The sequence below is a fragment of the Balaenoptera ricei genome, chromosome 19, assembly GCF_028023285.1.
Source record: "Balaenoptera ricei isolate mBalRic1 chromosome 19, mBalRic1.hap2, whole genome shotgun sequence".
In the NCBI taxonomy this organism is placed as follows: Eukaryota; Metazoa; Chordata; class Mammalia; order Artiodactyla; family Balaenopteridae; genus Balaenoptera; species Balaenoptera ricei.
In genome coordinates, this window is record NC_082657.1 from 46,772,677 (window position 1) to 46,799,473 (window position 26,797).

Consider the following 26,797-nt stretch of genomic DNA (forward strand, 5'->3'; position numbering starts at 1 on the left):
CCCAAATTTGATCACTGTGTTGTGATTATGTAAAAGAACATTGTTTTCCTTTGTGTGCTTGTGTGTATAGAAAGGGAAGAAGCAAATGAGGAGAAATGTTAATAATGGGAGAGAATGTTAACAATGGGAGATTCTAGGTAGTCGAATACTGAATTTACCTGGACGACTGACATGGTTCAAAATAAGTTAAAAAAAAAAGGGACTTCCCTGGTGGCGCAGTGGTTAAGAATCCGCCTGTCAATGCAGGGGACATGGGTTTGATCCCTGGTCTGGGAAGATCCCACATGCCGCAGAGCAACTAAGCCCGCGAGCCACTACTGAAGCCTGCGCGCCCTAGAGCCCGCAAGCCACAACTACTGAGCCTACGCACAGCAACTACTGAAGCCCGTGCACCTAGAGCCCATGCTCTGCAACAAGAGAAGCCACCGCAATGAGAAGCCTGCGCACCGCAATGAAGAGCAGCGCCCGCTAGCCGCAGTTAGAGAAAGCCCGCACGTGGCAATGAAGACCCAACGCAGCCAAAAATAAATAAATAATTTTATTTTAAAAAATGGTAGCTCTTAGTTTTATTATGATAAACTTTCCCGCAAAAAGATAGACCTAAATGCTTGATCTTTGGTGTACACCTTAAGTGTTTGCCTCAAATTACCTAAGAAGCAAAAAAAAAACAAAAACAAAAACAAAACAAAGAGGAAAAAAGAAAATGCACAGAAGCTTGCAACTATATTTACTAGAAATACATTATCACTTGGAAGTTCCCTTTTTTAAAGGTTGAAGATTTGTTCCAGGCACTGTTTGTTCTGTTTTAATCAAAGTCCCCTCAACGTGGCAGTAATCCTGGCTCTCTGGATGCACACAGGCCAAGGGATGGCGGGTTCCACCACAAACCCAACCCGAGGCACCACAGTGAGTCCTGAGGCGGCACTATGGAAGCCAGGCCTCTTCTGTGTCCCAGCGGTTGTGGAGTTGGCACAGCTGGGGACCTGAGACATCGGTCTCCCGGAGAGTCACAGCATCAGTCCAGCTTGCCTGTGGAGCTCACACTTCACCTTTTCTTCACAAACTTCTTTCTGGAAGCATTGGGATTTAACCGTCTCCTGCCGGCTCCCAAGGTGCTGTCTCGGACCTGCAAGGTAGCTGACCGGCTGGAGATGTCATTCTCTGCAAAGGGAGACACCCCAGCTATGTAGTCAGGGGCAAACACATCAGTTTTCTGCCTGGCCTTTCGGGAGAGCCGCAGCTGAGGGAAGCGCTGGTCCTCGGTCAGGTGGGGGTTGATGGCGTACTTGCCCCCTTTGGGAGTGGGGAGTGAATACTGCAAGTAAGACGAGGAAAGGCCATTAGGAGGACGGGGATTCGTATTTATACACATCAGATCCTGTTAACCTAAAGCTTACCTGACAACTCTGCACGCAGGCAGAAGACACCAATGGAGTCTATCGTCACTGCCTACTGTGCACTGAGTGCATGACATGCATCTTCCCACTTGAGCCTACTCTCGCCTCACAGATGAAAAGCAACATGGTATTCTGACTACATTCCCTCAACAAAAGACAGAAAGAATTACACTAAAACACAGAACCCTAGTAGGCAGGTACCATTTTCGTAATGGTATAGGTTAGCACTTCTGAAATAACCACACACACACACACACACACTCTCTCTCTCTCTCTCTCGCCAGTTGAACAAATAATTATAATTATGGGAAATGGTGTTATGAAGGGTGTTATGGATATTAGAGGGAGGGCTAGAATGAACTCTGTGGTGTTGAACTGAAACTGAAGTTATAAATTCAATTTTTAATACAGATAAGAGAAAAAATATTAATATGTGTATTTATATACAATATTTCCCATCTTTGTCCACTGTGGGCCTAGAATTAATGACACCCTAGGACAATGAGCACACCCACTGTCCAGTGCCCAGATCTTTGCTTCTAAAAACTTAAGAGCTCCTTAGAGAAATGGCTGATTCCAGGGCACAGGCAGGGAGGTATAAGAGTCGGAACAGTTTGCTGTGCCAGAAAGTAAAAGTGTTCAAAGAATAACTGGGGCACATCAAAAAGACACAGAAGCCATCGTGAAGGGGCTCCATGAACAGTTTGAGTATCAAAATAAATAAGGATAGCAATGGATCACAGCCTACAGACTACAATAAAAATCCATGCAACCACACTCATATAAATGATATATGGGAAAGTTCCTCTTTACAGCAGAATGATGGAGAAGAAATGATGGAATTAGAAAATCACCATTTGGCAAACTTCATTGTAAAAACTGATTCAGATGACTTTAACCAGTAAAAGTTTGATGAGAAACAGTAATCACACAGTATCAGACTATCTTTCTCTAAGTTACTTATTAATTACAGATAATAACCTTACAGGAAATTTGGTAACCTTGGTTTTGGTAATTATATTGTGGTTACACAAGAAACCTCCAACTAAGTGATCAAAGTTATCAGCAGTAAATTGGACACAGCCTGAATCTAACCAGGAGGAAACACCAGACAAACCCAAGATAAAGGATAGTCTACAAAGTAATTGCTTTGTACTCTTCAAAACTGTTCAAAAATGTCAAGGTCATGAAAGACAGCAGACCTGAGAAACTACTTCAGTTTAAAAGAGATTAAGGAGACAGGACAATGAAATGCAACAATGAAATGCAACGTGTGATCCTAGACTGGATCCTGGACCCCAAACAAACCCCCTTCTCTTGCTGTAAAGGAAATCTGTGGCAAAGTTTGAATATGGTCTAAGGACTCCCCTGGCGGTCCAGTGGTTAAGACTCCGCACTTGCAATGCAGGGGGCATGGGTTCGATCCTTAGTTGGGGAACTAAAATCCCACGTGCCACGTGGCACAGCCAGAAAAAAAAAAACAAAAACAAAAAGTCTGAATATGGTCCATAGATTAGATAGTATTGAAGTAATGTTAACTTCTTGGTTTTGGTAATTGTATTGTGGGTATCTAAGACAAAGTCCTTGTTTCAGGAAACACACTAAAGTATCTAGGTGCAAAAGGGCATCATGCACAGTTTACTCTCAGATAGTTTAGGGGAAAAGAAAAAATATACATATAAATGATAAAGCAAATATAGTGAATGGTTAAATTGGGAAATCTAAGTGAAAGCTAAATGGGAATTATTTGTACTATTTTTGGCAACTTTTCTATAAATCTAAAATTATTTCGGGGCTTCCCTGGTGGTGCAGTGGTTGAGAATCTGCCTGCCAATGCAAGAAACATGGGTTCGAGCCCTGGCCCGGGAAGATCCCACATGCCGTGGAGTAACTAAGCCCGTGCACAACTACTGAGCCTGTGCTCTAGAGCCCACGAGCCACAACTACTGAGCCCATGCGCTGCAACTACCGAAGCCTGCGTGCCAAGAGCCCGTGCTCAGCAACAAGAGAAGCCACAATGAGAAGCCCGCGCACCGCAATGAAGACCCAACACAGCCATACATACATACATACATAAATAAATTTATTAAAAAAAAAAAAACTACAAGATACCATTAAAAAAAATTATTTCAAAATAGAAAGTTAAAAAAAAAAAAACAACCTTTCTCACATGTTAGTGGCATGCACCATACCTGGAGAACTCAGAGCCAGGTCAACCACACTCATACTTGCCTGTCTCTTAACCCTTCTCTCCTGATTCCTCAAAACAAATCAACCCCGCTGTGTATCTAGCCCAAGACTCTCTTGTGCTGAGTATTTACACAACCTTCCCTTGTGGTTCTTGAAGCTTCTAGACATTCTACCCATCCTCAAATTCCCACACAAATCCATCCTCCACCATCCTGCAAACCATCTCCCTCTTGGTGACCCCACATATATTTGGCCCTTGCTTTTTACCGTGTGGAATTACTGCTTATTTCTCTTTAGATTGCAAACTCCTCAAAAACCTCACAGGGAGGTTGAGTTGTGAGCTCTTCCCTTGGTCCCTGGATCACAGGCTTTCAATAACTATCTTTAGAAACCAGGAGGGTTTGTTTGTCCTCTCTGATCATTTTGATCCTGGTGCTAAAAGGTCTCGCTTCCCCGACCTGGGCCCTGCTGTTAGGGGAGCAGGAGATGCACCACTCACCCGGAGGCCCCGAGGATTCAGCACCTTAGGGTTGCGGGAAAAGTGCATGCGCAGGGTTCCATCGTCACTGACGGTCACAGACACCTTCTTCAGTGTCTTGTTTCCACACTGTGCACAGAACACTCTGCTCATGTCAGATGTTGTCCTGCAGAAACAAAGGAGGTGCATCACACTGGAGCCAGAGGCAGCAAACCCCATCCCCAGAGCGCAAGGCGAGTCTCGGGCCTCAGAGGAGGAGACACAAGAAATGGGGACAGGCTGAACTGCACTGCACACATCCCAGACCAAGGCCGCCTGCCCTCACGCTGCTGATATAAGCACACTGCTGCTGCACGGCTCCCACGGCAAAGGTAAATGACACAAGGAGCAAGTTAGTAAGAAAACTGAGCACAATGTTGTTACAGTAATAATGAGCTGTTACTGAATTTTGTTAGGCATTATTCCACAAGTTTAATGTCAAAATAACCCTATGAAGTTGGTATAGCTCCATTTTACGGATGGGGAAACGGAGGCAAGGTAAGGTAGCTTGCTCAAGGTCATAGAGCTAGTAAGTGGCAGGTGTAAGCCCAGGGAATCTGGCTCCAGAGTCAGTGCTCTTACCACCACCATACTTTCTCAAGGGTCATATTATTACATTACTCAACTATTTCTGAATACCATGTGCCCAAGTATCAGCCTAGGCATTAAGCCAGGAGGTGGCTCTGGAGGTGCTGAGAATTTACTAACAAATCATACAGGAAACACTATCAAAGCTGCTATGATTGAATGGGTGTGGGTGCTGAGGCAGACCCACAGGCCTTGCCTCTCTCCCACCCCCTCAAGGCCCAACGATGGACCCTGAACAGGCAAAGCTGCTGTTGTCAGGGACCAAGCAGGAGCCCTGGTGTCTGTCCTTGAGGAATCCTCCCTCAGTTCCCAGTGGTAAGGACACAAGAGCTGCGTGAAACTGCCAGAGAAGCCAAGCCCCTTCCTGAAGTCTCTGCGAGTGAAGTAAGCAACAGGGGCTAGGAAATAATTATTCTGTGCAAGAAACCATTCAGTCACTGGGGTTAATCTAACAAGAATGGAGAACATTTCCAAGTGTTTCTAAGAACGAATGTTAATTTGAGGAACTGAGAGCTTTTGTAACAAAGGACAATGGGGGAAATGAGATTTCATGAAGCAAAAAGCTTTACCATCATGAGCCTGGCACGTTTACACGCTAAAGAGTCAAAGAATGCAGAGGCAGTTTTGAGGAGTGGCTTCCCAGCAGGCCTGCGGAGGACGGTAACAGAGACGGGCCCCGAGCCGCGTGGGGGCGCAGGGCTTCACCCAGGCTACTCCGCCGCCAGTGGAGCAGCGCTGGGGACACAGGGAGAGGCACCGTACTGCCTCGGAAAGCAGTGCACACAGGCCTCCACGGTAAGGGGCTCCACCAGATACCCGACACGATGGCCACCAGGTCTAGACTGAATCTGCGGAAAGGCTGGAAGCCACCAAGTTCCCAGGGCTGCACGTCACTCAACAGCAGGGCTGCAATACAGTCTCTTCCACTCCAACCAGATCTCAGATCCGGGGGCCTCTCCACACAACACCAGCCCTCACCACGAGAAAAACCAATTCATGAGGCAGAAGAGAAATGGGGAGGAGGGCATGGTCAATGAACTAAACAGTTCACCTCAACGGAGCACTTCCTATGCGCCAAACAAGCACTCTTTTATGTGACGATCTCCCTAGTTCCTCACAACTACCTGTCTAATTTTACATAAGAAGAATCTGAGGTACAGAGAACCTGACCAACTTCTGCAAAGTCACACAGCTACTAGGAGACAGAATCTGGATTGGAACCCACATACTCTGGATCCAGAGTCCACTTTTTTTTTAAATAGAAAATTTCAAACATAAAGTAAACCAAAGAGCACAATGAACCCTATGGACCCATTACCCAGCTTCATCTCTACCCTCACCCATTCCTCCCACTTCTGTTTTATTTCAAAGCAAGTCCCAGACATTATCCCATCCATAAACATTTCGGCACTTACTGCTAAACGACTAGGACTCTTTGCTCCAGAACCCACACCCTTAATCCTATACACAAAGGTAAGGACAAAAAACACCCGCCCTGGCTTTTGTCAGGTGGGAGGTCACTGGCCACCTCTGTCCCAGGGCTTTCAGTGCCCTGGTAGGGGCAGAACCTGGCCCAAGTAGGAATGACAAGATGGAGGGAATGCCTGTACACAAGGCAAGGCTCTCCTTCAAGTAGTCTGTAGAAGGTTTAGGAAGAGAGGAGTGTTCAACAGAGGGGCACTGAGCCCAGGTTATCGGCTACATACTTGAAACAGCCATGGCAGCGCAGGATGTAGCTCCGGGCCTCGCGGATCACCATGCCGTTCACGGCCAGCACGTGCAGCCCCATCTGGAGCAGGACATTCTGCAACCAACAATATAAAGGGAAACTGAACTCATAGCAAAACCAAGAATTGTTTAATATCTGCATAATCACAGTTAAAAGAACTTCCCAAACCCTGGTTTGGCTCATAAAGGGCTTCTGCTAAAGAAAAGCAAGCTTAGGATACCTCTCAAGACATGTAAACTAGGACAAGGACCCAGATTTTTCTTATCTCAAGTGCCATGGACCGTGACCATCATTTCGCCAAGGCCTCCTTTAGCAATCTCTCTTAACAGAGACATTTACGGTGTCAGAGCAAGTATACTCATTTCTGGACTGAAAACCTCTACAGTCTCCAAATACTTAACTGAGCACAGAACGTTACGCACACTGAAAGAAAAGCAGCAACAGATCATGAATATTGAACATTAGAAATTTAATATACCATATACATTCTGTAGGTATACTATGATTCCCTAACCTCCAAGCAAAACTAAAAATTACCAAAGAGCACAGGCAAAGTTTCCAGAGCCAGGAAAAGAAGCATTACACAACAGCTGGGTACACACCCCCAAACCTCCAAAGGACCACTGCTTGTAACAGGTATGACACCAAGCCCAGGGCCAGCCGATGCCCATTCCACCCACCTGCATGGCAAAGTCTGTAGTCACACAGCCGACACACACATCCTTCGGGATGGCACACTGCTTCATCTCCTGCTGGACCTGCTTGATGTTGCTGGGGGTTATCCACCCACCCCCGTCCTCATCACTGTCTTGGTCCTTCCTTTCTTCAAATCCATTCTCTTCATTCTCTTCCTCACTTGGAATAGCCTCCCCTTTGTCAATCTGAAATGTTAACAGAATTCAAACTTCTCGCCCACAGGAGCAGCCGCGAGACGCTAGTCTGTTGTCATCAGGAGATCATAAAGCAGGGCCTTACCAGCAGCTCCTGCAGTTCATGATCAATATTAGGCAAAGGATTTCTCCAGAACACAAAGGAACTGAATTCTAGGTCCTCAGGCTCACCGACTGGGTGTCCATGTTCTACTGTTCCTCGTGCGGGTTTAGGCTGAAGTTAAAAGAAAAATAATTTTAAAACCTGAAAATTGAGAGGGTTACAGATGAAATGATATACGATATACAAGCCAGATCAGACAAGGATGGACAAACTATGGTATCTGTCTAGGCAAATTTGGATCCCTCTAAACAGACAATTTGTGGAGATCTGACATGTAACAGAAAAGAGCATGAAGAACCTGGCCTAAGAAATTACCTTTGAGGGCAGATGGAAACCAGAAATGTGTAGAGGAGTTTCTGGGTGCTGAATCGATGAACTCACTTTAACCTTTAAAAAGAAAAGAAAAAAGTGACAGCTCTAAGCAAAGAAATACAGGTTGAAAATTCAACATGGAAGAGTAATTTAAAAAACAGAAAACAAAATACTTCCCCCTGGTTATTGAAATAGAAGATATTCAATGTTTTTTAAAAAGTGGGAAACATAAAAATATATGTAAAGAATTTTTTTAAAAATAAATTTATTTATTTTTATTTTTGGCTGCGTTGGGTCTTTGTTGCTGTGCGCGGCCTTTTCTCTAGTTGCGGTGAGCGGGGGGCTACTCTTCATTGCGGTGTGCGGGCTTCTCACTGCAGTGGCTTCTCTTGTTGCGGAGCATGGCCTCTAGGCGCATGGGCTTCAGTAGTTGTGGCTCGCGGGCTCTAGAGCGCAGGCTCAGTAGTTGTGGCGCACGGGCTTAGTAGCTCTGCAGCATGTGGGATCTTCCCGGACCAGGGCTCAAACCCTTGTCCCCTGCATTGGCAGGTGGATTCTTAACCACTGCGCCACCAGGGAAGCCCATAAAGAATTATTCAGGGATTCCACTACTACCAAATAACCACTTTAGGACATTTCTTTTTTGTCCCTAGACATAAAGGTTTAATGAACATCATTATGTGTAAAACTTGGAAGTATCTTTGGTTATATCCTTAGGATAAATGCCTAAGAGTGGAATTGCTGGGTCAACAGACAGGCTGTTTTAAAGCTTCCGATACAAAACAGCTAACTCCTGCCCAAAAGACTGCAGGAAAGGGCAATTTTTAGGAATCTCAAATTGACAGACGCCAAAGCAGAAACCCAGCTGAGCCACAAAGTCAGAGTTTATATAAAACTATTCCCTTCACTCCCATCGCCCCAAAACATTCTGGTGACACACAGATGTCTATATTTTAGGCATCACTTTTAGACTTCTTGGGATTGGAGGACTCTACACTTGGTTGAAAACAAGTGAAGGCAGTTCTGACTAGAATAGAATCATGAGCCCACTACAGTTTTGATGACCTTAGACAGCGGAGATCAAGTAATTCTTTGCGAACACTACTTGAAATTACTTATTACAGTATAAGGTTAATAATCTATCTTTCAAAATCCTCTGGCCTGGAAACAGGCAATGGGGTCCAGGCACAAAACCATTAGTCTCTTCAACTTAGCCAAGCTGGACAAGTCCCTAAAAGCACAACAGGAACCCAGAATTTTGAAGGTAGCAAGAGTTGAAAAAGATGGTAATCATTTAAAGTGTTCTTTCTTGCTTGCTTCTGGAAAAGAATTCTATTTTTAAGAAACTAGTGAGAGGGACTTCCCTGGTGGCGCAGTGGTTAAGAATCCGCCTGCCAATGCAGGGGACATGGGTTTGAGCCCTGGTCCGGGAAGATCCCACATGCTGTGGAGCAACTAAGCCCGCGAGCTACAACTACTGAGCCGATGTGCCACAACTACTGAAGCCCGCGCGCCTAGAGCCCACGCACCGCAACAAAGAGAAGCCACCGCTTGCCTCAACTAGAGAAAGCCCGTGCACAGCAACGAAGACCCAACGCAGTCAAAAATTAAAAAATTAAATAAATTTATTTAAAAAAAAAAAAAAAAAAAAAAAAAAGAAACTAGTGAGAGGGGCTTCCCTGATGGCGCAGTAGTTAAGAATCTGCCTGCCAATGCAGGAAACACAGGTTCAAGCCCTGGTCCAGGAAGATCCCACATGCCATGGAGCAACTAAGCCCGTGTACCACAACTACTGAGCCTGCGCTCTAGAGCCTGTGAGCAACAACTACTGAGGCCTGCGCACCTAGAGCCCGTGCACTGCAATGAAGAGCAGCCCCCACTCGCCACAACTAGAGAAAGCCTGCCCACGGCAACGAAGACCCAATGCAGCCACAAAAAAAAAAAAAAAAAAAAAAGTGAGAATATAGTTGGTTTTTACTCTTTCTGCATTTTATTATTATTTTATTTTATCTATTTGGTTGCACCAGGTCTTAGTTGCGACAGGCGGGCTCCTTAGTTGTGGCATGCGAATTCTTAGTTGCGGCATGGGGATCTAGTTCCCTGAGCAGGGACTGAACCTGGACCCCCTGCATTGTGAGCGTGAAGTCTTAACCACTGTGCCACCAGGGAAGTCCCTGCATTTTTAAATTTAACCAACCTTACCAAGAACCTACAGGTCAAGACTGAGACATGTTTGCTAATTGCAATGTATGAGCCTTATCTGGATCCTGATCCAAACAAGTAAACTATTAAAAAAATTTTATAAAATAATTGAGAAATGTGAACACAGATTGGATATTTGATGATATCAGGGAATTACTATTAATTTTGTGTAGGTGTAATATTGGTTTTGTGGTTATTTTTTTAAGAGACATACCTTATCTTTAGAGACACACCAAGAAATATCTATCAGTGAAATGTTAGGATGTCTGAGTTCAAAATATTCAGGGCTGGGGTTGGGTAAAGATGAAAACAGATCATGAGTTGATAACTGTGGAGGCAGAATGATGGGGACACTGGGTCCATTATACTATTCCCTCTACTTCTGTACATCTGATAGTTCTCATAATAAAAAAGTTAAAAGAGATAAAACCAACAATCTTTCTTATTTACCTTTTCTGGTTCTTGTTTTAGGTGAGACACCCCAACAAACTCTGCTTCCAGCTGGTAGGTAAGTGCCAGTACTTGGATATCTGTGGCAGAGAGGCTGGGATAGTCTCCAGTTTTCTTTGAAAACTCAGTCACTGTGAACAAGAGATTCCCAACTTCAGTTAAAAGCAAAGAGCTATATGACCTTGGATAACCATAATGGAAGTATGAAAAGAACTTAGGATCAGTATCCCAAGAAAAACCTCTTAACACTTTCATCCATTTCCTGATCTTTTTCTATTCACAATTGATACATTTGTATTCTCTATCACCAAGATCTCAGCCAGTTAGGTTTACAGTGATGTCCTCACTGAGTGCAGATGAAGAACAAAGTTAATAGAAAGTCAACAAAAGTTAGCATAATATTTGCAAATGAGAGTTCCTTATCTAGGCTTTGGTATTATGTTTGAATAGAAGGTCTCTTCTCTCCCAGCAATAAAATTCTTTGATTCTAACAATCCATATTAATAGAATGATCAGATTCCAAAATGGGACGGAAAGCTGATTCAGCCAATAATTGTCAATCATGAAACAAAAATATTGGGTTATTCTGTAACAAATATCAGACAGTTTTTTATGTAAACCCACCCAACAAGAAAACCCACATCCCTATTTAACACAAAGTAAACTCCAGCTGTTGCTGTTGTTATTCTCCTGAGACATCAATAACAAACACGTACAATAATATCTTGACACATTAACAGAAAGGTGTCTTCTGCTACGCTAGCACAAGGAACAATAAGTATACGGCTCACATTTTCTAAAAATGCAGCTATTAATTAAAAGCAGCTAAAATTTAGTGGGCACTTACTATGTATCAGGCACTGTGTTTAAAACTTTTCATTTTATCCTTCAGCCAAATCTTTTTTTTTTTAAACTGGAGTATAGTTGATTTACAATGTTGTTAATTACTGCTGCACAGCAAAGTAATTCAGTTATACATATACATACATTCCTTTTTAAAATATTCTTTTCCATTATGGTTTATCATTGGATATTGAATATAGCTGTCTGTGCTACACAGTAGCACCTTGTTGTTTATCCGTTTTATATATAGAAGCTTACATCTGCTCACCCCAACCTCTCCCAACCCCCTTCCCCTTGGCAACCACAAGTCTGTTCTCTATGTCTGTGATTCTGTTTCTATTTCAGAAAGGTTCCTTTCTGTCATATTTTAGATTCCACATATAAGTCATATCATATGGTTATTTGTCTTTCTCTTTCTGACTTCACTTAGTATGATAATCTCTAGTTACATCCATGTTGCTGCAAATGGCATTATTTCGTTCTTTTTTATGGCTGAATAGTATTCCATTGTATACATGTACCATATCATCTCTATCTGCTCATCATCAATGGACATTTAGGTTGTTTCCATGTCTTGGCTATTGTAAATAGTGCTGCTATGAATATAGGAGTGCATGTATCTTTTTGAATTACTATAGTTTTGTCTGGATATATGCCCAGGAGTGGGAATGCTTCAGCCAAATCTTATGAAGTAAGTACTGTTAGTATTTCCTCAAAAAGATTAAGTAACTTGTCAAAGATCACACAGCTAGGATGCTGGAGAAAGCTAAAGAAGTCACAAATAGTGTAGGTAACAACATCTCCATTATCAGCCTTTAAACCCTAAAACACTTCCAACCACCTAGGTCCTTTCCTGGGCAGGATCATTGCCTTGATCCCTAACAAGAGAACAACGCTGACTCCTAAGCCAAGTGAGAGTTGTTTAGTTTTCTTTCAGGACTAATGTAAGGCCTAAAAGCCATCCCTTTTTCTGACTTGAGGCTGGCCTCCATATCCAAAACAGTCATCACTCTTGTCTACAGAAAAGAAATGGGCGAGAGTAAGAGATCTGGGTTCTTCTAAATCTTAAATCTTTTTAACATCTTTATTGGAGTATAATTGCTTTACAATGGTGTGTTAGTTTCTGCTGTATAACAAAGTGAATCAGCTATACATATACATATATCCCCATATCTCCTCCCTCTTGCAGCTCCCTCCCATCTTCTATTTTTAATCCAAACAAATTTATCGAATACTTACAAAGCGCTGGACACTGTGCTGAGTGACATTATTCCTCATTTAATGCTCCCAGCAACCCCTGGGGTAGGTACTATTGTTAATCCCATTTTACAGTTGGAGGCAACCAAGGCCTAGAGCGTCTGAATGATATTCCCAAGGGCACATAACTAGTAACTGGCAAGGCCTGGCTGACTCATGACCCAGAACTCCTCTCTCCCACCACGGTCTCCTAGACTGTGCAGTTTCTTTTATTTACTTATTTATTTTTTGAATTTTATTTATTTTTTTATACAGCAGGTTCTCACTAGTTATCCATTTTATACATATTAGTGTATACATGTCAATCCTAATCTCCCAATTCACCCCACCACCACCACCACCACCACCCCCTGCCACTTTCGCCCCTTGGTGTCCATACATTTGTTCTCTCCATCTGTGTCTCTATTTCTGCCCGACCGTGCAGTTTCTAAATCAACTCTGATAAAGTATCCAGACTCCGACTAGAACCAGAGCAGGTTCAGTCAGCAACCCAGGAACCAGCTTCGCCATTAACACCGGGCAGAGACACTCACCCAGCCGCACGTATTCCGGGAAGGGCTCCTTGAAACGCAGCTCGTAGGGCAGGACTGCGAGCCGCCTGCGCGTGGCCTTATCCCGAATCTCGCTGACCACATCCCGAATGGTGTAGATGTTCTTCCCGATGTCCTGAGGGGAGACCGGCCCAACTCACACCCGCCCGCACCACGCAACGCGCTGCCCGATTTCCCAAGCTCCTTTAGGGGCCACCAGCCCAGACCCCGCTCCTCTCCGCCGGGGCTCCCTGTACCTGCAGAGCCGCGTCCTGCAGGAAAGCCCCTGCATCGGCTACAACGTGCTCCACCGGCGCCATGTTGGTCCATCGAGACCGGAGCGTGCGTGCGCATGCAGATTGCGCCCGCCCCTCTGTCCCAATCCGGGCCTCTGGGAGCCGGGAAGAGCAGTCGCGGCTAAGCGGCGTCTCCTGGCGGCCGCGCCAGCATCTTCCGGCTCAGGGCTCCCCGAGCGCATGCGCGGTGAGGCCGCCAGCTCTGCCTGGGAGGTGTGGGCGGGGTCAAACCTTGGGAGGGGCGGGGGGGGCCACCCGAGGAAATTTGCTTTGGCGCCTTCTTTAAGCTTAAATGCAAATAGTCTGTATTAGTTTCATTGTTAAGAGTCAATCAATACAGATGCCCTAATTTAAAGATCACAACAACCCTATGAAATAGGTACTATTTTACAGGGAAGGGGTAGCTGCTCAAGAAAACTAGGCCCAACTAACATGGGTAGTTAGTGGGGTATCGAGATTAACACTGAAACAAACCGACTCAGAGTTGCTTTCTCACTACTGTGCCATACCGACCGCTGCTTGTTTACTTACCTCCGCTTCATTTTGAGCAACTTGGGTCCAGGATCTCTTACGCCACTTACATAAACAAGGCTCATAATTCCTTGCTGAGATTCCATAATTATGAGATCTAGTCTGTTAGACATTCATGCTGGCGAATTTTGGCTGAATGATGACTTGAGTTTTCAGTCATCCATCTTCAGAGGTGTTGAGTTATTCTAAACTTTCTTTGTCAAGTCTTCACTCCAGTTTTTACCCCTTGGTTATACTTTATCCATCGTACCTCCAAAAATTGTTCACTGCCCTGGGGGGTCTTTTAACAGGTGCCCAAATCCCTTTTCCTTCCCCAGATGTCTCAATTTTTTTCTTTTTTCTTTTTTGCGGGATCTTAGTTCCCCAACCAGGGATCGAACCCCGGCCCCAGCAGTGAAAGTGCTGAATCCTAAGTGCCTAGACCGCCAGGGAATTCCCTATCATATCAATTTTTTTGTTCTTATTTCTCGATATTTTCAGTTTCTCTGCAGAATTTTACAGTGCTGACCATTTCCTATTTCTGGACTGTCTCCTTGCCTCACTTTGGTGATACATCACTATCCTGGTCCCCCTGTGTCTCTGATGATTTCTCACCCTCCTTCACTGCCATCTCTTCTGCCTTGCTCACGGGGCACCCACCACAGAACTGTCTTGGCTGCTGTGTCTAAGTTTTCTCTTTCACCAATACTATCTATCCCCAAGGCTTATCACAATTATCGCATTATAGGAATGCCTTTGGAATCTACAGGTCCAATCCCTGTTTATTCCCTAGACTAGCCGTTGGCCACATCTTTCTGAAAATTTTTGGCATCTTCACTCAGGAGTAAGGTTAAAACTAAGGTAGTTTTCTCTCCTGCCCCCGCTTAAACTTTCTTCACTGGTTGAGTTCCTATTTTTACGAATGGCATTACCAAAAAAGGCACTCAAGGTAAGAATCTCTGAGTCATCCTTATTCCCAGTCTCAACCCATACTCCTCTTGCTAAACTTTACTGATGTCACTTCTGAATTGTTTTGAGGTGCCTGGGTCTCCTCTCCATTCATTCTCATTACTCTAATCAAGTTTTTATTTCAAGCCTAGAAAATATAATCCACTCAACACTAATATTCCTATCTCTAAGTTCTTCCTCAGTTGCTCCTGTTGCCTAAAAAGGGAGGGAGTATATAGAAACTAGACTCCACAATAAAAGAGGTTTATTGAAGTTGGCAATAATTCTGTAGACACTAGGGTGAAGAAGAATGATCTAGATCAGTGTTCTCAAACTGGACTGTGAAATAGGATCACCTGGAGAGCTTGGAAAACTAGATAGCTGGGGTTCATCCTCAGTTTCTGATTCAGTAGGTCTGGGCAGGGCGGGAGAATCTGCATTTTTAATAAGTTCCAGATGATGCTGATGCTGCTCACCTGGGGCCACACTTGAGAACCACTGATTTAGGGGAACAGCCAGGGAAAGAAAGATCAGGCTCTGAGCCATTCACTTTCTAGTAAATATTAAAAAATACTTGTTACTATAAAAGGTTTCTTGACATTTTGTAGTTTTTGTCATTTTTTGTAATACTTCAATCCCTTTTCTGTTTCCCTGTAAGGCTTGCTAGTCTTCAAGTCCACTGAAGCCTTAGAAGGACTCCTATTTAGTGAACAAATAAGTACTGAGAGCTAATTTATACCACCACAATTTGGGTGATATAACAGTTATGAACAAAGTGATATTTTGTATAGCGTCTAGGGGCACCTTCGAGTTTATGACCTTGGAGCCAAATCTTGAAGGATGAGTAGGGCAAAGGCATTGAGGTATGAAAGTCCAAAGGGAGTGTTCAGGGAGTTGAGGGTAGTGCCTGTGGTAGCACAGGGTGTCTGGGGACAGGTTCTCTCAGAAGTGAAGTGAACCCTGAAACACTTCAATTTTTTGAAGCTCCTTGTTTTTTAAAAAGTGAAGAAATCTAAAACATTGTTATGAAATTATGGTCACTTGAAACAGTTTACCTTAACAAATTAACACTTTCAAACATATGTAGAAGAACTCCATGTATAACTTATCTGGAGGTAATGACAACTTTTACATGTGAGGCCCTTTATGAAAGAGAAACGTCTTGCTTGTGTGCCAGTGAAGAGCTGACTTCACTTCCAGGACTGGAAAATGTACAAGCTATGAAACTATATGCTTAACAGTGGGGTAGGGGAGATAAAAACTTGAAACAGCGGGGTAGGGGAGAGAAAAACTTGGGGTAGGGGAGAGAAAAACTACATGCAATCAGTAAGTATCCCTAGAATTCCTCTGGACTTTCCTGGGAGTGTCCTGGACTTCCTTGTCTCTACCTTTGCCCTTGTTTTCTCTTCTGCCTGAAAATTCTGCTGGCCAATCCCTGCTTACTTAGTCTCCAAGAAGCAGCTCCATTGTTTCCTTTGTAAACTGGTCCTCATTACCCAAATCAGATTTTTCTCCAAGGACGGATTTGAACCCTTCTTTCTCACCATACTTAAGACATTTTGATTCTATCACTCAATAAGCAGTTACTACTTCTGCTTTGCATTGTAGTTAATTGTGTGTCTTCTTTAAGTAGGTTGGAAATCAGGGACTGTGTTTTAGGGGTCTTTCTCCTTAAATGAACATTTCAATTTACTTTTTAACTTTTGCAGGGCACTTTTTTTTTTTTTTAATAAATTTTTAAAATTTTATTTATTTATTTATTTATGGCTGTGTTGGGTCTTCGTTTCTGTGCGAGGGCTTTCTCTAGTTGTGGCAAGCGGGGGCCACTCTTCATCGCGGTGCGCGGGCCTCTCACTATCACGGCCTCTCTTTTTGCGGAGCACAGGCTCTAGACGCGCAGGCTCAGCTCCACCGCATGTGGGATCTTCCCAGACCAGGGCTCGAACCCGTGTCCCCTGCATTGGCAGGCAGATTCTCAACCACTGCGCCACCAGGGAAGCCCCTGCAGGGCACTTTTATGATGACATATTTCAGATTTTTTATGTGTCTTAAAAAAAAATCTCCTATATTGTAGGACCTACAGCAATGAGTTCAGTGCTCGATAAATGTTGATGAAGTCTATTCATTCAACAGATTGTTTAAAGAGGCCTCCTATGGGCCAGGCACTGCTTTGAGAGCTGGGTTATAGCTCCTGTCTTCATAATTTTTGTAGTGGGAAACAGACTTTTTATATATATATATACACACACACACACACACACACACACACACACACATATTCATATGAAAGTCAGATAGTGCTAAGTTGAGGAAATATGGAGAGAAAAAATAAAGCAGGAAGGGGCTGGTAGGAGGGGAAGGAAGAGATGAGTTGCAATTTTAAATAGGGTGATCAGGAAAGGCTTCACTGAAAGGGACAGTTAAGCAAACATCTGAAAGAGATGAGGGGGTGAGCCAACTGACTACCTGGGGAAAGAGCTTTCTAGGAAGAGGGAAAAGCCAGTCCAAAGGCCCTCAGGCCAGAGTGGCTGAAGCAGGGTACTGAGTGAAAGAGTAGTTGGAGATATGAAACAAAGGGGAGGGGTGGGAGGTATCACCTAGGGCCTTTATAAGTCCAGGTATATATTTAGCTTTTACTTCTTTAATGCACAGTGAGAGCCTGCCTTGCCTAGTCCCTTTTTTCCTTTTGGTCAACACCTACTCAAATGCCACCAAATCAAAGAGGCCTTCCCTAATTCCCCTAGAAGAGAATTTGTACAACTCCCATCAATGTTACTAGAGAAATTTTAATAGTTTTTTAGATAGGAATTAAGGTGTTAAGAGAGAGCTGTAGCTCCTTGAAAGGCCATCTCCTGGATGGATTTGGAATGGCAAAATAGAGACTAAATGCTCGACCAGTTTCATTTGTACGCATAACAGGATCCATCCAAACTGGAAGACCCAAAAATAACAGAATAATTAGTGCACAGTGCTTAGAGCTAATTAGGTGATTAGTATTAATTTTAGTTAATGGTGATTAAAAGTGAAAAATTGAGCCTTCATTCAACTTGTCAAAGCTGAAGTTCTCAACCATCAGTAAAGAATATTGATTTAAAATGTTTTTTCTAGTTCATAAAGGTCTGTCTACTCTGTATACTAAGGAAATAGGGGTTAGTTTGGTGTGGTGGGGCACTTTGTGGACCCCCAGCAGGAGTTTTGGAGCCTTTCTGCCTTTGTTTTATGTCACAATAACGGATGCTCCACAAAAGCCACTTTTGTGTTTCTAGAGCCTAGAACCGTGCCTGGCACATAGTAGACTTTGGGTCGTCAGATATAGCAAATTAAAACACAAGATGACTAATTAAATATGAGTATCAACAACAAGTAGTTTTTTAGTATAAACATGTACTGTACCAGTCAGTATTTGGGGCACACCTACGTATTAATGGTTGTTTATCTAGAATTCAAATTTAACTGGGCGTCCTGTATTTTATATGGTAACCCCGAGTTCAATAAATATCTGCTGACTTGATTGAACGCCTCCTCTCACTTGTAAAATGGGGCTAAGACAGGCCCGCCCTCGGCGTTGATGGGAGGAGTATATGAAGCGCCTGGCACTCAGCGAGCCCCCAATTTATTTGATTGCTCCGGGACCATCTAGCGAGAGGAAAACCCTCCCACTTTTAAACATACAGAGGGTAAGAAGGCGTTCTGGCCAGAGGTTCTCAGGCCTGGCCTAGGCTGCACACACCTGCGGTCCGGCCAGCCTCTTCCGGGTCAGGTGACCGCCCGTGGTCACGTGACCTGGCCCGAGTGCGGGCGGTGGAAGGCGGAAGTGGGAGAGGAGTTGGGCGCCGCTTCTGTGGCCGCAGCAGGTAGCGAGCACCGGCTCTGGGGGCGCGGCGGGCGGGCGGGAGCGCGGGGAAGTCCGGGAGTGGCGGGCGGCGCGGGGTGGGCCGGGGGAGGCGCGGCCAGGGCGCTGGGGGGCGGCGGCTTCCTGTGGGAGGGGCCTGGCGCGGCGGTTCCGGCCTCCGAGGAGGGGTGTCCCGGTTCCCGCCCGAGAGGGGTGGGCTCGCCGCGGGTCGTGCGCGGGGGCTGCTCCGAGGTGGGCGCGAAGGCAGTCATGGGTGCGGCGGCTAGCAAGTCCTCCCGGAAGGGGAAAGCATCTTAGGTGCCAGGGATGAAGAGGAGTGACCTTTGTGCAGGGATCGGAACAGGGGGAAGGGGCGACTTGGGGCTGAGTTGGAATGGGTCGCCTGAGATTGGGCGAGTGACATGGAGGGAAAGAAGGAGAAATCAGTATGAAGATGCAGCCGGAACCGCACCTGAGAGTCTTTTCCTTCCTTCCTCTTTGTAAATGATTGGTACCCGAGACTTTGATTTTGGTCCCATTCAGTTTTTAAACTTCAGGAAGGATCACAGAATCTTGATCATCTTGCTTTCGTCACACCCACTTACTCCTGCTTGGGTAGGGTTTCCACTTCTTGGGAACCTAGCCCTTGGGATCATCTTTCTTTGAGATTTTCTCAGATCAGATCAACTTCTAGGCTTAAAAAAAAAGAGTGTGGGCACTTTGCTCTGGCCATAAAATGGCTTTTAGCCTACCATGTTGAGCACGACCTAATCCCAGCATTACCTCACCAATGCAGAGACTGCTGTAACCTTGGACACTGTCTACCTACCCTGCTTCATGAGTTTTCCTCTTTCTTCAGTTTAAATTATTCAGTTTCCTTTACCATGTGACTGCTTATCTTGACAAACTGTAACTAGGTAGCTGACTGAGAGGTCTGTGTTTTGTTCCTTAGAACTGTGACCTGGATCATAATTTTGAGATTAAATACCTGTGCTAAAGCTGTTTATCCTCTTTTTCCTTGTGTTTACTAACATTTGCAAAAGTGGAATGAATTTCACAGATGTGGTACAATTGGTGTGAAAGTTCAAACTGGACATTTACAGGAGCCGGAGTTGTTTTGGGTTACAAGTAGGAAAAAGAAAAGTACTTTGCTAATGTATAATGAGTTCAGGTTTTTGGAGTACTTGACAAACATTTAAAAATTGATTTTTGTGGCAGCTCTGTGAGTTAGATTGGGAAGGTGTTATTCCCATTTCACAGTGAACAAACAGACCTAAGAGAGATGACTTGATTTTTTGACAGTTGTTTGCTTTTTCTTGTCTGCTGGTCTCTTTCTCCCTGCTAGACTGCAGATTCCTCAAGGGCAGGGTTCATATCTTATTTGACTTATTTGGCTCCTAGCCTAGTGCCTGTCATGTTGTGGGCACTTGGTGTTTGGTGAATAAATGAATTTCTAAAGGTCACAGACCTGTAAGTGGAGGGCAAGAGATTTGAACCTGAGTCCTAGCTCTTCTCTTGTCAGACAAGCTTGCCATTTTCTGTTATTGGTCCGTGTGAAAATGACAGGCATGAGGAAAAGGCTTGGGTTGGCTTCTCAGTCTCCTTTATTTAATGACTACTTTCCCAATTGTAAAGAGCTTATGACAGGGGCTTCCCTGGTGGCGCAGTGGTTGAGAATCTGCCTGCCAATGCAGGGCACACGGGTTCGAGCCCTGGTCTGGGAAGATCCCACATGCCGCGGAGCAACAAGGCCCGTGAGCCACAATTACTGAGCCTGCGCGTCTGGAGCCTGTGCTCCGCAACAAGAGAGACCGCGATAACGAGAGGCCCGCGCACCGCGATGAAGAGTGGCCCCCACTTGCCGCAACTAGAGAAAGCCCTCGCACAGAAACGAAGACCCAACGCAGCCATAAATAAATAAATAAATAAACCCAAAGTTTAAAAAAAAAAAAAAAAAAAAAAAAAAAGCTTATGACAGCATCTCATTTAATCTTCACCATGATCCTGTGAAGGTTGGAATTGTCCCTATTCTGCAGATGAAGAAACTGAGGCTTAGTGAAGTCCTTGCTTTAGAGTCTGGAAGTAGTGAGTGACTGAGTAGGGACTCACGCCCAGGCATTTTATCCTTAGACCCATTCTTTTCCATTTATAGAGGCAACATAAAGTTTTATTTTAAAATATTTTTTCAAGTGGACAAAGTATGACATTTTAAGGGAAAAATAGTACAGGTTACAGCAAAAATTGTGAATATGCAGTGTAACTGAAGTTTAGAAAATCCTGTGCTATATCATAGCTGCCTCTTCCTGGGAAAACATTTTTTCATTCAATGAATATTTATAAATACCTACTCTGTGCCAGGCATTGTTCTGGAGTTGCATTGTCCAGTATGGTGGTCACTTTCCAGTGTTGAACACTGGGGGTAGGCTATGAGTATAAAATACACACCAGATTTTTGAAGACTTAATATGAAAAAAAAAAGGTAAACTATCTCATTGATTTTTTAAAATATAATAAATGATTAATATAAATATATGCTATAAATCATAACATTTAAAGTTTATTGGGTTAAATACAATAGAATTGAAATTTCCTCTGTTTCTTTGTAGTTTTTATTTTTTTAATAAAAAAATGTTTTTTAAAGCTGTACCTATTTTAAATTTATTTATTTATTTATTTTAGGTTGCGTTGGGTCTTTGTTGCTGCGCATGGGCTTTCTCTAGTTGCAGCGAGCGGGGGCTACTTTTCATTGCGGTGCGCGGGCTTCTCATTGTGGTGGCTTCTCTTGTCGCGGAGCACGGGCTCTAGGCACGTGGGCTTCAATAGCTGCGGCACGCGGGCTCGGTAGTTGTGGCTCACAGGCTGTAGAGCGCAGGCTCAGTAGTTGTGGCGCATGGGCTTAGTTGCGCCGCGGCATGTGAGATCTTCCCGGACCAGGGCTTGAACCAGTGTCCCCTGCATTGACAGGCGGATTCTTAACCACTGTGCCACCAGAGAGGTCCCCTATTTAGTTTTTAAAATGTTTCCTAGGAAATTAAAAATTATATTGGACAGTGCTATTATGAACGCCAGGACTATAGTACACAAGGAAGGCAAAAACCCCTGCCCTTGTGGATCTTAAATTTTAGTGGGGAAAGGCACAATAAACAAAATAACCAAGTAAAATGCACATTACATTGTAATAAAGGAGGGAGGCAGGATGTGGGTTGTTGGCTGGCATTGCGGTTTTGAAGAGGGTCCTTAGAAAGTCTTCCTGAGAAGGTGACGGTTGAGCAAAGATTTGAAGGAGGTGAGAAAATGAGCCATGTGGCTAAATGGGGACACAGTGGTCCAGGCAGAGGAAAGAGCAAGCTCAAAAGCCCGAAGGAAGGGCCACCCCTGGCAGGTTGGTGGATCTGCCTGGAGGCCGGTGTGGCCGGAGGGGGTGGTTGGAGGGGGTGGTTAAGGGGGGATGGAGAGGATGAGGTCAGAGAGGCGTTGGGGGTAAGGGAGAGATGGGCAGGTCGTGGGGGCCTTGAAGGCTCTCGTGGGGATGTTGATTTTCCCTCAGAGTGAGTTGGGCCATTGGAGGGTTTTGAGCAGTGGAGTGGACACGTTTCATCCTGCCTTTTAACAGGCTTACTCTGGTTGCCTTGTGGAGAAAGCAAAGAGGAGTGAGGAGTAGAAGCAGGGAGACAAGTTTAGAGGCTCCTGCCGTGATCCAGGTGAAGGATGGCCTGGGTGGTAGTGATGGAGGTGGCCAGCAGCGGTCGGGCCCTGGGTATATTTTGAAGTACAGCCAACAGGGTGTGTGGAGGTGGGATGTGAGAGGAAGAAAGGAGTCATGGCAACCCTGCAATCTTTGGCGTGAACACCTGGAAGAATGGAATTGCCGTTAACTGAAATGGGAAGACTAGGAGGAACAGGGCTGGGGCTGAATTTCTTTCACACTGATTGTAAAATGCCCAGTAGAAAAACAAGTGAAGGTGTCATGGGCAGTTAGATAGGGAAGTCTGGAGCCGGGCTGGGCTGGGGATGTACATGTGGAAGCAGTTAGCACGAAGATGGTATTTAGAGCTAAGAGACTGAGGGAGGTCACTTAGGGCGTAATGTGGATACATAGCCAAGAGGAGTGCTAGAAGTTCAATTTCGAGACAAAAATCTCAGTTTATACTATTATACTAGTAGGTATTTTAAGTATAGCAAAGCATTGCATTCTATCTTGGTGAACTTAGTTTTCTCTCCTTTTCACTTTTCATTTAAAGACCGTTTTGAAAACCACAAGCTAATGGGTCTCTTTTCTTCCTAAGGAGGCTACTTTTCCAAGCGCGCATCTTTGTAGTGCCGCTGAAATCAATTTAAGTCCCAGTTTCTGGAATTAGTCAGGCTTTCTGGGTTGGCAACCAATTTAGAGACCTCCAAGAAGGATGGGAAAGAGACAGCTTGGAAGGATGGGTAATGGCTTTTTAATGCTTACAACATTGGTTCTACCTAACACGTACTGAATGTATGTTGTTACCAGGCATCCTGCTGTTTTATAGATTTAAAACAAACAACCTCACTGTGGTGAAGTGACCTGCACATGAGGTCATGTAGCCAAGAGATGGAGGAGCTGGCATTTGAATCTTAGTCTTCTGAGCCCAGATCTGATGCTTCTGTCACTAAGATATGCAGTAGTGGATGCATGAACATCACCTTCCACTGGAATCAAGTCAGTGAGTGACTTTGGGTTGCTTCAGACTATTATATAGACTCTGGAATTTCTGAGAGGTAGGGACAAAAGGGAAGATCTTGTTTCTCTTAAAAAAGAACCAACTGAATCTTTTTGAGAAGGTTGTAGTCCCCTGTTCCTGCCTCACCCCCAGCAGCTTGAAAACAAACATTCAGTGCTTTCAGTCAAGTGTTAATCACCATTTCTAGGAATATGCCGAATATCAAGACTTGGCAGCCCTGACCTAGGGCAGGTCCTCTTTTCTCTCTGTGTCACCCATGCCTTTTGCTTCCTGTTTTGTCCTTAGAACTGCTTTCCAGTCTCTCTCTCTCTTTTCTTTTTTCCAGTCTCTCTCTCTCTTTTCTTTTTTTTCTGGCTGTGCCGTGTGGTTTGTGGGACCTCACTTCCCCAGCCAGGGATTGAACCCGGGCCATGGCGGTGAAAGCCTAGAATCCTAACCTCTAGGCCACCAGAGAACTCCCCAGTCTCTTTTATTACTAGCTTATAATTCCACTGCGCTTCCAATGCTGTGACTTCCCATGTCCCTCCCTCCCTCTCTTCTTATGTGCTTGGTCTTTGTACAGATGGCATTTGGCCAAGTTCAGTTCTGTTTGATTGTTTTTCAATATGGGCCTTCGGGGAATGGAAGGTAACTCAATGCTGAACAGAGGAAAGAGGCGGAGAAAGAAGCATTAGTGTTGGAAAAGCATGAGAGGGTGGAGGGAAGGAAGAATCTTTTGAACAGACCCTTCTCATCCACATCTTTCAAGAAGTGGATACAGGGCGGATCTGTACTTATAAATAAGAAGCACTGCCTGTTTCCACAGTGGCCTAATTAGAAATAAAATCTTGGTGCTGGTGAGTCGTTTTTGCTCTTCCCTGCCTCATCTGCTACACAGGTTCTTTCGTCTCAAGATCAGTGTTCAGTGACTTCTTGACTCAAAGCTGGGTCAAGAATTTCAGGAATCTCAGAGCCTAGAATTTCAACATAAAGAAGAACAAGTTTAGCTTGTAGTTTGAAGAGCACTTAGTATTTGCTGGCTGCTTTACCTGAACTCATTTATTCCCTACGATAATCTTATAAGGTAGTGCCACTCAGTGGCTAGTGACTGGTGAAGCCTATTTGTTTCCAAAAGATTTACTGGTCTGAAAGGTTCTTGCCGAAGTTGGGTGATAAGAATAATCAGGTACTTCAGATATTGTAAAAACTGTCACTTGCTAAATCTGACGTGTGTTTGCTTTCTCCTGCCAGAAGCTCTTCGAGGATTTATTTAATGGGGGACTCTTAGAGTAAGATATCTGAGCTCCCAGAGGGCAGGGGCCCCGTGGCATTCTGCTTTGTATTTCCAGGGCCTGGCAGAGAGTGGGGTCTGTGAGCATCTGTTGAAAGACTGACCGTGGCTCAGGACTGGATGGGGTGAATCAAAGGGGTCTGGAAGAGGTGCAGTCAGAAGGCTGGCTGCCCTCTTGCTGAAGGTGCCCTTGACCGTTATAGTCCCCTGGCTTCAAGAATCAACCCATACTGGAAATTCCCTGGCGGTCCAGTGGTTAGGACTTTGCACTTTCACTGTGGTGGCCTGGGTTCAGTCCCTGGTCGGGGAACTAGGATCCTGAGAGCCACGTGGCTCAGCCAACAACAACAAAAAAGAATCAACCCGTCCTAATAAGACAAATGTTGAGTTGTCCATTGACTGATGAATGGATGAACAAAATGTGGTCTATCCTTACAAATGGAATATTATTATTATTTTTTAAAAAAATATTTATTTATTTATTTATTTTGACTGCACCGGGTCTTAGTTGCGGCACACAGGATCTTTTAGTTGCAGCATGCATGTGGGATCTAGTTCCCTGACCAGGGATCAAACCCGGGCCCCCTACATTGGGAGCGGAGACTTACCCACTGGACCACAAGGGAAGTCCCTGGAATATTATTCAGCTAGAAAAAGGAATGAAATACTGATACATGCTACAGTGTGGGTGAACGTTGAAAACATTATGCTAATGAAAGAAGCCAGATGCAAAAGACTACATATTGTATGATTCCAATTATTTGACATGTCCAGAATAGGCAGATCCATAGCGACAGAGAGTAGATTAGTGGTTAGGGGCTGGGGAGCCAAGAGGAATGAGGAGTGACTTTTAATGGGTATGAGGTTTCTTCTGGGGTGATGAAAATGTTCCGGAATCTGATAGTGGGGATGGTTGTACAAGTCTGTGAATATACTAAAGCCCACCAAATTGTATGCTTTAAAAGGGTGACCTTACAGTGTGTTAATTATATTTCAACAAAAATAAAAAATAAAAAAGAATCAACCATGCATCCTCTCCTGTTTGTTCTGTCCAGGTCAAGTCAATATTTTGATGCAGGTGACAGCAGCTCCTTATTTTCTGGGTGCCACATGTTATTCAGCTTCCTCTATTATTCCCAGTTGAATATGTTGAAAAGTAATCTCCCTGCCTTTTTTTAAAATTTATTTATTTATTTATTTTTGGGTGTGTTGGGTCTTCGTTTCTGTGCGAGGGCTTTCTCCAGTTCCAGCGAGCGGGGGCCACTCTTCATCGCGGTGCGCGGGCCTCTCACTATCGCGGCCTGTCTTGTTGCGGAGCACGGGCTCCAGACGCGCAGGCTCAGTAGTCGTGGCTCACGGGCCTAGCCGCTCTGCGGCATGTGGGATCTTCCCAGACCAGGGCTCGAACCCGTGTCCCCTGCATTGGCAGGCAGACTCTCAACCACTGCGCCACCAGGGAAGCCCTCCCTGCCTTTTTGATCTCAGGCATTTCAAGTATTTTAACCAAAGAGGACTATGATAGATCTTTGTTGTCTTTCTGGATGCCTCTGGGAACCCCGAACCAGTAGGTGGACCCTTGAGATGCTTGATTTCGCTAATGAGAAGGACTCAAGAATTACTACCCTAGAGAATAGTTTCTTCTAACAGCCAGTGGATTACAGGCAAAGAAAGTTTTTTTGTTTTTTTTTTTTCTTGTTTAAAAGTAAAGGTGTAAGGGCACTGTTTCTTCCTTTTGGGGCAAAGCTGATAAGCCCCCGGCAGCTGGTAGTTGAGGTTGTACCATAGTCTAACTCTGAGCTGAGGGCAGCTACCCTTCTGGTACCCATGCAGGGCCTGGGGCATGCCTGTGTCATAGGAAAAAGGAAGAAATCGGAGAGAATGAAGGGCCTAGCAAAGTAGAAAAGGAAAGAGAGGTGAAGAGGAGGAGGAAGATGGTAAAGCTTTCATGTGAAGACCAGAGAGAAGCTGCCTTTTACTCTTCTCTTGTGGCCCTTCTTGCTTCATTCTGTCACTTGTCATTAAAACAGACTCTTCTCAAATTCTCAAAGGCTGATTAGTTGTGGTGGTGTTAGTAATGGCATCAACAAATTGTTCTGAGTGGAGTGTGAAAAATACTCATTTTTTAAAAAGTAATGAAATAAAACATAATGATACATTTAGGATTCTGGTTTGTATCTGGAGTCACAGTTAAGAAACAGATGACAATTTCAGCAAGACCACAGCC

The 26,797-nt window shown here is 44.4% G+C and overlaps 2 protein-coding genes across 3 annotated transcripts in view; one reads left to right on the plus strand and one right to left on the minus strand.

Moving 5' to 3' along the window:
• Nucleotides 1–710: 710 nt before the first annotated feature.
• On the minus strand, nt 711–13,418 carry NOB1 (NIN1 (RPN12) binding protein 1 homolog). The gene is made up of 9 exons (XM_059903943.1): nt 13,266–13,418; nt 13,012–13,144; nt 10,379–10,509; nt 7,730–7,801; nt 7,397–7,525; nt 7,102–7,302; nt 6,399–6,496; nt 4,087–4,231; nt 711–1,315 (listed from the first exon to the last, which is right to left on the minus strand). Exons 1-9 carry the CDS (start codon nt 13,326–13,328, stop codon nt 1,046–1,048), a joined length of 1,242 nt encoding a protein of 413 aa, XP_059759926.1. The 5' UTR covers nt 13,329–13,418; the 3' UTR covers nt 711–1,045.
• A 5,115-nt stretch (nt 13,419–18,533) lies between these two features.
• The window catches only part of WWP2 (WW domain containing E3 ubiquitin protein ligase 2), a 146,560-nt gene continuing 138,296 nt past the window's right edge, over nt 18,534–26,797 (plus strand). For both annotated transcript variants that reach the window (XM_059903720.1, XM_059903721.1), the window contains exon 1: nt 18,534–18,616. The gene's annotated coding sequence lies outside the window, so the exon portion shown is untranslated. The remainder of the gene's footprint in view (nt 18,617–26,797) is intronic.